At 44.2% G+C, this 13,447-nt stretch overlaps 1 protein-coding gene across 1 annotated transcript in view; it reads right to left on the bottom strand.

The window, feature by feature from the left end:
- Positions 1 to 13,041, bottom strand: part of DNAAF9 (dynein axonemal assembly factor 9) — a 136,489-nt gene extending 123,448 nt beyond the window's left edge. Inside the window, exons 1-2 of the mRNA XM_038398852.2 lie at positions 12,872 to 13,041; positions 4,804 to 4,883 (exon numbers count right to left, since the gene is read on the bottom strand). Of these exons, the coding sequence (XP_038254780.1) occupies positions 4,804 to 4,883; positions 12,872 to 12,972 (181 nt within the window). The 5' untranslated portion in view covers positions 12,973 to 13,041. The remainder of the gene's footprint in view (positions 1 to 4,803; positions 4,884 to 12,871) is intronic.
- Between the last annotated feature and the right edge of the window lie 406 nt (positions 13,042 to 13,447).

Here is a 13,447-nt window from a genome sequence, read left to right on the forward strand (position 1 = left end):
GCTGCTGTGTTTGGATTCAACTGCTGAAGCTCCTGGGTCTGAGTAGTGACTGGTCACTGTTAGCTTTAAGTCACTCCGCAGCGCACACCCCATGTCAGACATCCCTCTTCACAGAGAGGATCCCACAGTCCAGAGCTTTAGACTGTGGTCGTAATGTCTCAGCCCTCCAGAGTCCCTTGTTAGCTACTGCATGTTCCCAGAGTAAGATTCATGCACATAGGCCTTCTTTATTTGTAACCCATTTCTGTGACTAGTATCCTGTTGACTGATACATACTTTGTTTTGAGAAGGCTGAACAGTTTCTCTGCATAGATTTTCCAGTTACAAAGCACCCAAGAGAGGATTCCTGCAGAGAACCAAGCCAAACTGGCCCTGCTAAAAGAGGCACAATGAGAAATGGGCACTGAAGCCTAGGGACCAAGTCTAAGAGTGCCAGTCACGGAACTCCCTCGAGTAAAGTGAAGGTCTAGGGCCTATCAAAAGGAAGAGTGCAATCCTGATACTAGAGAGTAGTACAAGGCATAGCATGTTCTGTGATCCGTGACACACTTATAGAAAAAAATGGATATCACCACGGTCTTGGAATTCAAATCCCAGATAGTTCTAATACAATCTTTTCTCTCCCTCCTCCTCTCCCACCCATTCAAAACCAAAATAGAAGAATTAGAATCTCAGACAGTTAAGATTAATTGCCATCTGAGCAGAGCTAATGCCCAATAGTAACCCATAGCAACAATGCTAACTGATAAGGTTTGCACAATCCTCCTCAATTTTCCAGCTGCTGTTTGGTGTCATCATGGCAATGTGGTATCCATGCAGATTCCATCTAAATAAATGGCTAAAAATTTGAGGAGCATAAGACCAAAACAAAAAAAAACAAAACAAAAAAACCAACATTAGATGGAAGAGGAAAAGAACTGGAAATGGAGAAAAATAAAAAGGAAGAAAAAGAGTGCTACCAGCACAACTTTGGAGTATACCTGCTTCCATTTGAAGAAAAAAAAAAAAAAAAAAAAAAAAGAATACCCTCATCCAACAAGAGCCATTGCCAGAGGTCAACTATATAGTTAAATGCACCTTAGCAAGTGTACGTTTACCACCCCAACCAGCAGACTCCACTGTCTCCACTACATTTCTACCAAAGTCTTCAAACATATATTCATCATCTCCTGCCTTGATTATTATATGCCCTTCTATGTCCAAAGGCCCAGCTGTCCAGATTCCAGCATGTACACAATCACGCTGCCTCCCTTCTTTCTTACAAGTAGAGAGGAGTGCAACCACATCGCTTATCTTTCCTCAGATGGCCCAATTGGCTCTGCCTACTTATTTTGAAATCCAGTTCAGAATAGCTCTCCTTGTGTGCAAGACCTTCCATTTCTTTCCTCTGCACTTGCTGCAGCGTACCTTGCACCTACGCGCCCCTGCATCTCCAGAAAAAAGTGTTAATTTCATCTCCGAGTTCCCACACTTGCTGCAATACCTTTCCTAGGCTGAGCCAGCGGACATTTGTATGATAAAGTAAGTTCCGGTGTCAGTGTCTTCAAGAAGGGAAATGAATTGGCGATGATTAAGTCCCCTCTTTCTTATGTAGTTCACTGTTTTCACTACTGTGCAAACAACATGATCAACGTCGAGGACATTTTTGCAAAGGGCCTCCTGATGTATAATACAATGAAGAAAAATCACCTCTATCAGGTCGCCTTCTTTTACTTTGTCCTGAATTCTTTTTAAAAGTCCTACGTTTTTCCCTGTTAAAATTTGGCAATCCCTCTGTGGTTATGTTTGCCAGTTTACTCCAGGGGAGCTTCAGATGTTCAAAGCAGCCAGACACCCTCTCGTATAAATCCGATCCCTTAGTTGTGCCTTTCATTGATTCCATTGATAAAAATTCCTCTGTGATTTCAAATTTGTCATCAATTCCTCTGACAAAAATCAGTAACTGCGCTGTGTCCTTAATGTCAGTGCTGTCATCGAGAACTAATGAAAACAAGGTAAAATCCTGTGCTTTCTTGTTCAACTCAGAAGCCAAATGTTCATCAATCACTTCTACACGGCAAGCGCCAGGCGGAGCGCGGCAAACCCCAGGCCCCGCTCCCCCAGCCAGAGCTCATGGACCGGATAGAAGCGGCCTGCGGGCCGTAGCTTGCCCACCCCTGCCCTATACTGTATCTTCTCTGCCCCTCTGCTTTTATTTTTATTTAACTTGGTCATTTGCAAATTTGCAAAGCTATACGAAACAAAATTTCATTATACTGAAACTTATTCACAATGGTGTAGACAACAATGCAGTGATTTCAATTATGCAGTAGAGAAAAATAATTCCTCTCACTGTAGGAATTACTGGGTCAAATCTTGTGGCATGTGTTAAGAATGTGGTCAAACTAGAGCCTAACAGTTTTTATTGCCCTTGTAGCTGTGAATCTAAGTAAAGTTTTCAAAATACATGCTGTACAGTTAAATAAGTGTCCTCAAAAAACAACTCAACCTAAAGGTGAATTTGCAAGCTTTTTTGTTTGTTTTAAAGTTAAGATCCCAAAAGAAGAAATTACATAGCCATTTTAACATTGTAATTTGTGATTAACTAAAATTAGGTAAACCCCAACTATCACTTAAGCTGTCAAAAAATCTGAGCTGCAACTTCTGAGAGAACCAGGAAGATGACAACTTCCAGAAAAAACATTATTAGAACAGTAGTTAAACATGTACCTGTTCATTTACCTCTGTTTACGGTAGCTGTGATGTCATTCACTGCCTGCAAAGAACCCAGCAATTCTACCATTCAAATATCTCTGGATATTAAAGATGCATGTTTTTAAAAATTCAGCTTTAATTATATTTTTAACTGCCACTGAACTCTCCACCACCCACCCTTCTTTTGGAATCTTACAAAGAAGTTTTTAACTTTAGCACAAAACTGTAGTTCACACTGATACAATATCTTTCTGAGAAGGGAGAATATATCAATTTATATTATGATACTTTATGCCTAAGTAAGTATCTGAACAGAAAAAGATTTATAATGTAGGTCTCTTTAATCTATGAAACAGAACATAAGGTCCAGTGGCTGAAAAAGAAGTTAGAAAAATTCAGATTAGAAATAAGGTGCAATTTTTTAACAGTGTGGTTAATAACTTAAGGAACTGGAGGATTCTCTATCGCTTGAAAAGTATTTAAATCAAGACTGGATGTCTTTCTGAAAGATATGGTCTAGCTCAACCAAATTTATGGCCTTGATGCAGGCTGAAGTTCTATGACCTGTGTTCTGCAAGTCAAATTAGATGATAATAATGGTCCCTTCTGTGACCCCCAAAACAAATTACGATGTTTGTGCTTCGTATTAACCAACAATAAATGACACAATTTTCCATAGTGGAAATAATTATGCATGGTACGCTAATTCTGTATGGTTTGAAATATTTCAAATCAAGATTCCCTTATTCTGCCAGATCGATGAGTTCACAGTGAACAAAGCCAGGTCCAGAATGAGACAAACATTACTTGCTGCTTCTAGCAACAGGCATAGCATTTCTTTAAAGCTGCTTCTTTCCTTCTTGCCTTCCACTGCTGCTTCAAAAGTAAGAACAGCAGCAGGAGTTCAAATTGAAAGCAAAAGATGTCAAGGAATACTATGGTGCAAATGGAGGGCTGCTGTGTCAGTTGCATCATTTAAAAATAATCTTTCGTTTTTTTCTTTGATGCTAGTCTAAATTGGGAGAAGTATTTTTATTTATTAATGCATCACTGAAATGCAAAAATGTTGTTGAATTTAAAATTACAATAGCAAGTGGGAAAAAAGTTGTTTCATCTTGCGCCAAAACTCAAAAGATTTCTTCAACTATTATAATGAATATCGATATTCTACATATGGAAGCAATCCAGAATGTTACCTAATCCACCTTCTGCCAAGACAGAATTGTTACCTCCTGTACATTTATTAGTTTTCTATCCAGTCTAATTTTCAAAATGCCAACTGAGCAATGGTCTTCCACCAGTTCCCTGGAAGACTATTCCACAGCAAGCATACAGTCAGCAAGCTTTCCATTATATCCATTTCTCAATTTAAACCCAATATTATGAGTTTTATTCTCTCTTGGGCTACACTAAGTAATTCTTCCCCTCTTCAAATATTTATATATTGTCATGTCCCCTCCTTTGTCATTGCTTAGCCAAGTTTTATATAAAATTTTTAACCTTGTAGTCATGCCCTCCAGATACCACAATTGCTGTTCATGGAATTCCCTCCAATTTGTCAATATCTTGCTAGTAATTAGGTACTTACTTACAACTGCAACATTATAGGCAGGATCACACCCTAGGCATATAGAATGGGGCTATTACCTTCCTGTAAAATGATGACTTTGTGTACACAGCTCTGTTTTGTATTAACTTTTTTGGTGCCATAAGACATTACAAACTCATGTCTAGTTTATGTGTTACTGTCACCATTAAATAATAACTGCTCCCCAGTTTCTCAGAGGTTGCTTGTCACTGAATTTGTATTTTAAATCATTTACCCTTAAAGAAAAAAAAAAGAGTCCATTGATTTGGGGAAGGTAGCAGATATCCTTTTCTAATTTCTGTCAGCACAGTAAGGAATTTAGAAAAGATATCAAAATGGAAAAATGTGGACTATTATTTCTATCTATGATGCATCTCATTTTGTAGTTTTCAGCCCATAGTTCTAAACTTTACATCCTGCCATATTTCTCCAGCTGCAATTGTATTCATGGCTCTTAATGGTCTAATCTGTACATTTTTTAAAGATGTTGTTTACTCACTTTAACAGTTCAGAAAACTAACCTAAAATGCAGAGGATTCCATCAGGTTGAGATTTGCTGCTCTGTGTCAGGATGCTTTGGATTTGTCGAAGACGGCTGCAACTGCAAGAGAAAGAGAGCCAATCCTTAGAGACAGTGCTTAAAAGGACTCAAGATTGGGTTGACCAAGGATTGGTCTTCCTTTTTTAAAAAAAATATATATACAAGGTAAGGACATGAAATTCTACATGGATCCCCTCATTTCTCTTTTAAGTAAGTTTAAAGCTCTATTATATTCAACAAAACAAAAAAGTGAACTCCAGTACCCATGATTTTATTTCTATTTTTTTTAACACATTCATTGTTATAGGGTTGTTTTGTTCATAAAGAAATAGATTTGAGTTTCGAAATTTCAAAGGGGTGATTATAAAGAAAAGTAATGGGAAAAGGAGAATAAAAGCTATCGATAACACTCCTGACAAGGTCTTCTGTTCTTTACATGTTTAGATCCAATAGCTAATTTATTCCCCAGGGCAAAAATCCTTTCACTCCTTGGTCAGGCAAAATTCACATTTAACTTTAGTAACCTCTTTTTTAAAAAAAAGAGTTGGCAACAATACAACAAGGAACTGAAGTTAAGTATTAGCTGCAATGTAGATTTTTGGAGTCAATAGGATTATAGACAGAAACACCATCAGAAATCAAGAACACAGTCACAAATACAAAAAACAGTATTTCTCAATGTTCAAGTGACAATAAATGCCTTCAATAAAAGAAAAACTTTTAATATTAAACAAAAACAATATCTGCCTCCTCTTATTTACTTCTATAATGCTACAATTCATGTAGCAACTACTCATTAAAGGTTTCCCTGAACTGATGTGAGTGGCTAGAGTCTGACAAGTATCACTTACAAACATTTAAGGACAGATGTGATTGCTTTCACTGACCAAAAAAAACAACCCCACAACTATTAGTACTATTTTCAAGTGCTTAGTAGCTGAAGTGGACTTCTCAGCCATATTAAATCTAGCTTAAGTTATAAAAATGTGCAAAAGCTGCACATGCTGTTAGCAAAATCCTTGTTATTGCTCTGTGAAGGTGGATGACTTATCGAATACAGTAGTCCAGCACATTTGTCGGGTGTGGGTAAATCAAGAGTTGGAGCTACTAGTACAAATGTCAGGCACACATTCTAACAGGAGCTTATTTTTATTATAATTAAGAATCTCAATAATAATGGAAGGATTTAAGTACAAGTGAAGTTTTTCCCCAGGTGCAGATAACGAGAAAGCATATACCAAGTGAGCATTGCAACCAGAAAGGCTGCTGTTCTACTGTGAAGTAGACTTTGTAAATTGGTATCAGTAATCTCTCTGAGTATCAGAGTAGCAGCCCTGTTAGTCTGTATTCGCAAAAAGAAAAGGAGTACTTGTGGCACCTTAGAGACTAACAAATTTATTAGAGCATAAGCTTTCGTGAGCTACAGCTCACTTCATCGGATGCATTTCCGATGAAGTGAGCTGTAGCTCACGAAAGCTTATGCTCTAATAAATTTGTTAGTCTCTAAGGTGCCACAAGTACTCCTTTTCTCTCAGAGTAGACATTGGTCAGGCAAAACATATTTTTCTTATAGTTTGTACACAGGGAATGTAAAATAGTATATTATTTCTCTCTTTCTCTCTTGTGCTCTCACACACACACAATTCTGCAGCGATTCTGAATGAAGTCTCTCTTGCTCCTGGGTAATTAAATCAGTCACTGATTACAAGAGACAAAGCCATGTCTTTATCTGTCACATCAGTGAAAGTCAAATGGTAACGGCATATGACTTTTGAAGGCTGAAGGGTAGTGGAGATGTCATTTGAACCAAAATAAATAGTAACGAAGTTTGTGATGCTACTTCTACAGTTTGGGCAATTTACTATATTTATGAATGGTCACTGAACACGAAGGGACAGCACCTCTCAGCAGCCCAGCACTGTTGTTCTGAACAAATGCAGTGTTGGGTTGTATACATGCTTTTTTATCATGTACCAAAACAATGCATTCTTTAAATTAAGCATTTTTTCTTACATAAATGGGTGATAATTAAGGGAAGATACAATATATTAAACCAGGGATAATCTATTTTTTGTCAAGGTCCAAATTTCTTGGTCAAGGTATAGTCAAAGTCCAGACTCCAGAGAAAATAATAATAATAAAAAAAGATAAATAAAAGATTTTGGGGTCCATTCAAAAGCATCTGGCGGTCCAGATTTGGCCCACAGTCTGCCTGCTAACTACCCCAGTACTAAACCCTGAGCATAATTATACTAATAAAGGGAAGGTGTGAGACAGAGACAAAGCTGTGGAAAGGAAGCACACTGAAGAAAATAATGAGGATCATTTAAAAAAAAATCATCACTTGTCTGAACATCTGTTAATATATTGGTTCAATACTTTCACTAAACTCATGGAGCTCTCTTGCACTCCCACTCTGCTGGTACTCAGCCAGTGGTCCAACAGTAGATTGCAAGCTGAAAAAAATGCAGATCTCTCTGACTCCTCCTGCTGCAGCCCCCAAATACCAATCAATGCTCTCATTCCGATGAACCATTTGTCATTTGCTAGCAGAAGTATCGGCCAATGAACCATGACGGGTTTTGCCAACTGATGCATGGAAAAAACAGAGTGGGGGGCAACATACAAGAGTGAATTTGGCCAAAAGGCAAGGGTATGTGGGTGGGCGGAGACTGAAGTCTGATGCTGTACCACCAGCTGAAGACAAAGGGGCATTTCAGAGTGGTAACATAAGACAGAGACCTCTGTCTTGCTGGTTAAGAGAGCTGTAAAAGATAACTGCCATTCTACCTGAATCAGTGTAAGACAAGCATGGCGTGGACATAACGACATACTATATTATAACCATATTAGATGAAAGAACAATCAATTGTTGTACTACCATTTGATTTCTTTAGTCTAGAAAAGGATTTCACTCCTTGGCCAGTAGGTGCCAAGTAGATTTTTCAAGCACTGAGTATCACTACCTACTCATTTTGATGACTGGTAATTTAATTTTTTTTTTGTATTCACTTTCTCAAGACTTGGCTAAAAAAAAATTTCAACACTGATCTAAAAAAAGAAGTTGAAAAAAATCTTGGAGAAGCCTTGTGGGAAAATAATTAGAAAAAACAAACCACTTGTTTTACTTTTTTCTCAACAACTAAGAAAAATCTATACACTGAAAATAATATTTCACTAAGAAAGGTAACAAAAACATGCATCCCTCTCTTCTGTCCACTTCACTCCATGAGTGTCACCCTTCCTGCCCTTGTCCATGCTTTTCCTTAGTACACTTAGACCTGGGTCTGCAAACAAAAGCTGTATCACTAACTACATACTCCTGAGGGCATTCTGCACCTAAAAATTAAAAATTCTACACACAATATTTTAAAATGCTGCAAATTCTCCTACCTCTGGCACTACCCTGACAACACAAAGGCCGGACCTGCCCCAGAAGCACCCTAGGGCCCTGCCTATCCACGCCAAGTGCACCAGGAGCAGGCAGGAAGGCAGGCTCAGCAGGGCAGGATCCAAGTGTGGAGGGGCTTAGTGTGGGGAGATCTGGGTGAGGAAAGGTGTGAGTTGAGAGGGTTGTGTGTGGGACAATCTGGGTGCGGGAAGCTCAGTGGGAATCCACAGGGGGGATCTGGATGCACAGTGGATTGTTGGTGTGTTCTGGGTGCAACAACAACAGGATTCTGCAGGGGGGTCCAGGTGAAGGTGGTTGGGACTCAGCAGAGGTGGGGGGGAAACAGAGCTCAGCAGGGGTCTCTGTGGGGTCCAGATGCTAGGGGAGTGGGGTTAGGATCTAGGTGCAGCTGTTTGGGGCTTGGTGGGGTGGGGATGAGGGTGGCCCGCTGGGGTGGTCCAGGTGCAGGGGGAGTGGGGCTCATTGGGGGGGTTCTGAGTGCAGGGGGATGAGACTCAGTGGGAGGGTCTCGGTATGAAGGGGTCTGGATGCACGGGGGTTGAGCGGATGGGGAAGCAGCTCCCTGTACAGTGATCCCTCCCCCTGCAGCTGAAGAGCAATGAGTGCAGGAAGCAGGGGGAAGACTGCAGAGCTTCCTGCAGCAGGGGGAGAAATCTGTGGGGGTGGTCTGACCCAGTCCCAGATGCCATGCAGGGGAAGAGGAAGTCCCACCCTCCCCAGCAGAGCCAGGACTAGCAGCTGAGACAAGCATAGGGTAGGAGCCATGAGCTGGATCTTCCCCGGTCCCACCCCCTGCCCCAGAGTGATTTACCTCTCTGCCGGCTGCCCTGGGCACCCAACACATACTGCTCGGGAGGGTCGCATGACCACTCTTCTGGCTTCCCTTTGCTTCCCCATCAGAAAGTCAGATTTTTCTGCAGGGAAGCAAAGAAATCTGCAGTGGACATAAATTCTACACATGTGCAGTGGCACAGAATTCCCCCAGGAGTAGCTACACCAATATAGTTAAGGCAGTTAACAAAAACAAAAAAAAAAAAAACCTTTTGTGGATACAATAATACCTGTATGAAACTGCTTATAGATGTATAGCTTATTCTCTCTCCATATGGGAGTAAGCTATATCTGTACAAGGCACCTTTATACCAATATAAAGGCATGCACACTGTCGGTTGTACCAGTGCAACAGTATCAGTTAAAACAAAACCCCTCTAACCACTAGTACAAAAATCTGCACATAGACCAGACCTTAGCTGAAAACAAACATATCCTCTACCATGCCTCCCTCCTGCCTGAACTTTCTTCATCTTTGGAATAAGTGATCAACTAATTTTGTTAGTCCACTAGTTACATGAACCATCTCTAGTCCACAGGACAAAGGTTTCAATGACTTTTGAGAGGCAACCCACTTAAAAAGTTATAAAACTCTTCAAAGTGAAACATATACCTTTCAATGTGTTTTCAAAATGAGAGTCTAATACACAACATACACATAGTCCTCCATAATATATATAAAGAACAGCACAATTATACCAATGCACAATGTAAAGCTTCAGTAGGAATATGTCCTCAGCATCAAGAAATTTGGAGACAATTCCCTTAACCCCTCTACCCCCAACACACAGCCTCAGAAAAATTTCTGCAAAAACACAGTAGCATGTGCCTCAATGAATATTCAAGAGGTACTATGAAGGGCACTGAACATGGGGATTTTCCACTGAATGCCTATTTAAGATTCCCATTTAAGAAAGCTATGAGACCTATTTTAGAATTTTGCTTTAATAGTACAGTACCTCTATCTCTCGTCTAAATATTTCACCTGTCAATGGAACGCCATGACAGGCTTACTGAAGCACTTTAATAGACAGTGACTTTACATTTTTCCTACCTCTGAAGTAGTAACCTGTTTTATAAAGTACAGATCACCAGTGTTATCCTTGTTTGTAAACTAAAGTAGACAGCTCTGCAAGGGTTACACAAGGGTGGGCAGCTAATTATAATTCTATAACAAATAAATTTAACTTGTATTGTTAGCTGAGATTTTTTTTATCCAATATTTTTGGCATGAAAATACATGCTTTTTTTAAAATTAAATCTGGTTCTATCCTACACACACACAAAAATCAATGTCATTAAGAACCAAACAATACATCAATTTTTGAAACAACACACTTCTTGAAAGACTTCTTTTAGCAGTTAAGTGTTCATTAAATTATATTTAAGACAATTTAAGATGCTTTATTCCCTTTCCCGGATACAGTGCCCAGGATTTCAGCTATGAATGCCAATTTCCCAAGCACCTTACAGAACTCCAGAAATTCTGAAGCACATGGAAGAGATCCAAGAAAAGTTATCTTGGGATGTTTCTCCATGATGATATACTCTAATAATTTTCCATTTGAGTTTGGGGGAGCAGGACTGTTTTGTTTTATATTTAAGTTACTTCTATTAGCTACCACAATTCTTATTGGCAGTCTGGGAGTATTCATTGCAAACAGACATTTTCCTCCCCATTTGAATTGAAACAGTTACAGTTCATGAAGTGAAATGGAATGCCAAAGCAGAAAAAATTAGCAGATGACATTTGGCATATTAGCAGGAGGATTTACAGAGGCTGGCTCGATATGCTAAGGCAGCTCAAGACTCACAGATGTTTCTAAGGAATCAGAAATTCTCCAGGCAGCACAGAAACAGGATCACATATTCCAAGGTCACTTGTTCCTCTAAGCAAAGAAGCTTGAACAGAAACCATTTTCTCTTCTAGTAAATGAAAATTAAACCATATGGACTCGAAGGAACACCTTGTTATTTCAAATTTTACAATATATACTTTCCATTTTCAAACAAAAATGAAGCGGTGTTAATTTGAAAACATCAGATTTCAACACCAGCAGCTGAAGGACAAGTAGTTTCAAAGAATAAGATTCCCCTTTCTCTTCCCCATCTCTCATAACTAATTCAATTTCCCACTACACAAGGAAGAAGAATTTAACTTTCACACAACAGTTTTCTTAATACACTGCAAACAAACAGGAAGAGCACCATTCTTTGAGCTAGCCTTGGAGGATTTAACACACAGGCATATATACCCTTAAAGAATGACAGTCTCATTTTTGGCTATTTTATGCATTTGTTTAGAAAAAAAAGAGGAAGACATTACAAAAAATACACATTTAGCCATTTTAATTTTGGTAGCTCTGCAAAACATTTTGTGGTGGCATTGTGGGTGCTGCATATGCTAGATCCCTGTTACTCTAGTATCTACTTTATGCAGTGAACTGCTGCCATATATTGCATTTTAATTATCCAGGGCCTCTGGCACCTCATCCTGTTCATGGTACTTAATAATCAAACACTTTTAGCATAGCAGCTGGTTTTAATGCACCCACGTGCTCGCTCTCAGCCAGGCTACTGGAATCGGGTAAGAAAAACGGGCAGAGCCCTAGCAACCCAACAGCAGCAGCACCCTGACCTAACGCCTACAATGCCACCCCCCCGCGCACCCCCATGCTCTAGCTCTCCGTACCCCATTTCAACCCCCCCACCATACACACCACCCTTATCGCCCATCCCTCTACACCACCCCCAAGCCACCCCTTTCTCATAGGCCACCCTACACTCCTAATCCCCTCCCCCAACCCCCCAGTTCCACACCCCAACCCCCTACAACTACCCCCAGGCCTATAATGACCCCACCAATCATAACCACCCCTCCCCCACAGGTCCCAGTCCCTCCCCCACCCCCCATGACTCCCTATGCCTCTGCCCCACCCTCCCAGGTCCTCCCATGTCACCGCCCCACTCCCACTCCCCGAACCCTCCCTCACCATTCCACAGACCCCCGCCGCGCCCCACACCTCAGACCCCCCCACCCCTGCCCCGCCCCCGCCGCGCCCCACACCTCAGACCCCCCCACCCCTGCCCCGCCCCCGCCGCGCCCCACAACAAAGACACCCCCGCCCCCTCCCGACAGCGCCCCACAACTCAGACCCCCCCACCCTGCCCCACCGCGCCCCCCACCTCAGACCCCCCCACCCCAGCCCCGCCCCCACAGCGCCCCACACCTCAGACCCCCCACCCCAGCCCCGCCCCCGCCGTGCCCCACACCTCAGACCCCCCACCTCAGCCCCACCCCCACAGCGCCCCACACCTCAGACCCCCCCACCCCTGCCCCACCCCCGCCGCGCCCCCCACCTCAGACCCCCCCACCCTGCCCAGCCCCCGCCGCGCCCCCCACCCCAGCCCCGCCCCCGCCGCGCCCCCCACCTCAGACCCCCCCACCCCTGCCCCACCCCCGCCGCGCCCCCCACCTCAGACCGCCCCACACCTCAGACCCCCCACCCCTGCCCCACCCCAGCCCCGCCCCCACAGCGCCCCACACCTCAGACCCCCCACCCCTGCCCCACCCCAGCCCTGCCCCCACAGCGCCCCCCACCTCAGACCCCCCCAGCCTGCCCCGCCCCCGCCGCGCCCCCCACCCCAGCCCCGCCCCCGCCGCGCCCCCCACCTCAGACCCCCCCACCCCTGCCCCGCCCCCGCCGCGCCCCACAACAAAGACGCCCCCGCCCCGTCCCGACAGCGCCCCCCACCTCAGACCCCCCACCCCTGCGCCCCTCCCGTCGCCAGGCGGGGCCGTTACCTAACGACGGACTCGGCGCCGCCGCGGGGCCTGGAGCGACCCCTCCGCAAGGCGGCGGGCGGCGGGGGCAGCAGCAGCGGCGAGCGGGGCGACAGGGCCATTGTGCGCGCGGGGCCGGGCGCGGAGCGCAGGGGGCGATGCTCGGAGCGGGCGGGGGCGGCTCGCCCGGGAGTCTGGGAGGGGGCGGGGCGAGAGCCGGACCGCACCACCCCGACCGCTCGGGGGGGGGGAGAAGCGCCCGCCTGCGCTCCGCCCGCATTGACGAGTCCCCGAGCCCGAGGAGGAACGAGGTGTCCCGATCCGCCGCCGCCTCTTCCCGCTGCAGCGCGGCGGAGGAACCGATACCCCCCCGCGCCTGACAATGGTACCGCCCGGCAATCCGGGGACACAAACCGGGCAGCCCCGCCCCTCAGCTCCCAAACAGCCCCCCCCACCCTCTTACCCCGCCCCCCGTCACCTCCCTCGCCCCCCCAACCCACCCCGCCCCCACCCCCCGTCACCACCCTCGGCCCCCCCAACCCACCCCCCTTACCCCGCCCCGCCCCCGTCACCTCCCTCCGCCCCCTCAACCCCGCG

The sequence above is a fragment of the Dermochelys coriacea genome, chromosome 4 (genome assembly GCF_009764565.3).
Source record: "Dermochelys coriacea isolate rDerCor1 chromosome 4, rDerCor1.pri.v4, whole genome shotgun sequence".
Lineage (NCBI taxonomy): Eukaryota > Metazoa > Chordata > Testudines > Dermochelyidae > Dermochelys > Dermochelys coriacea.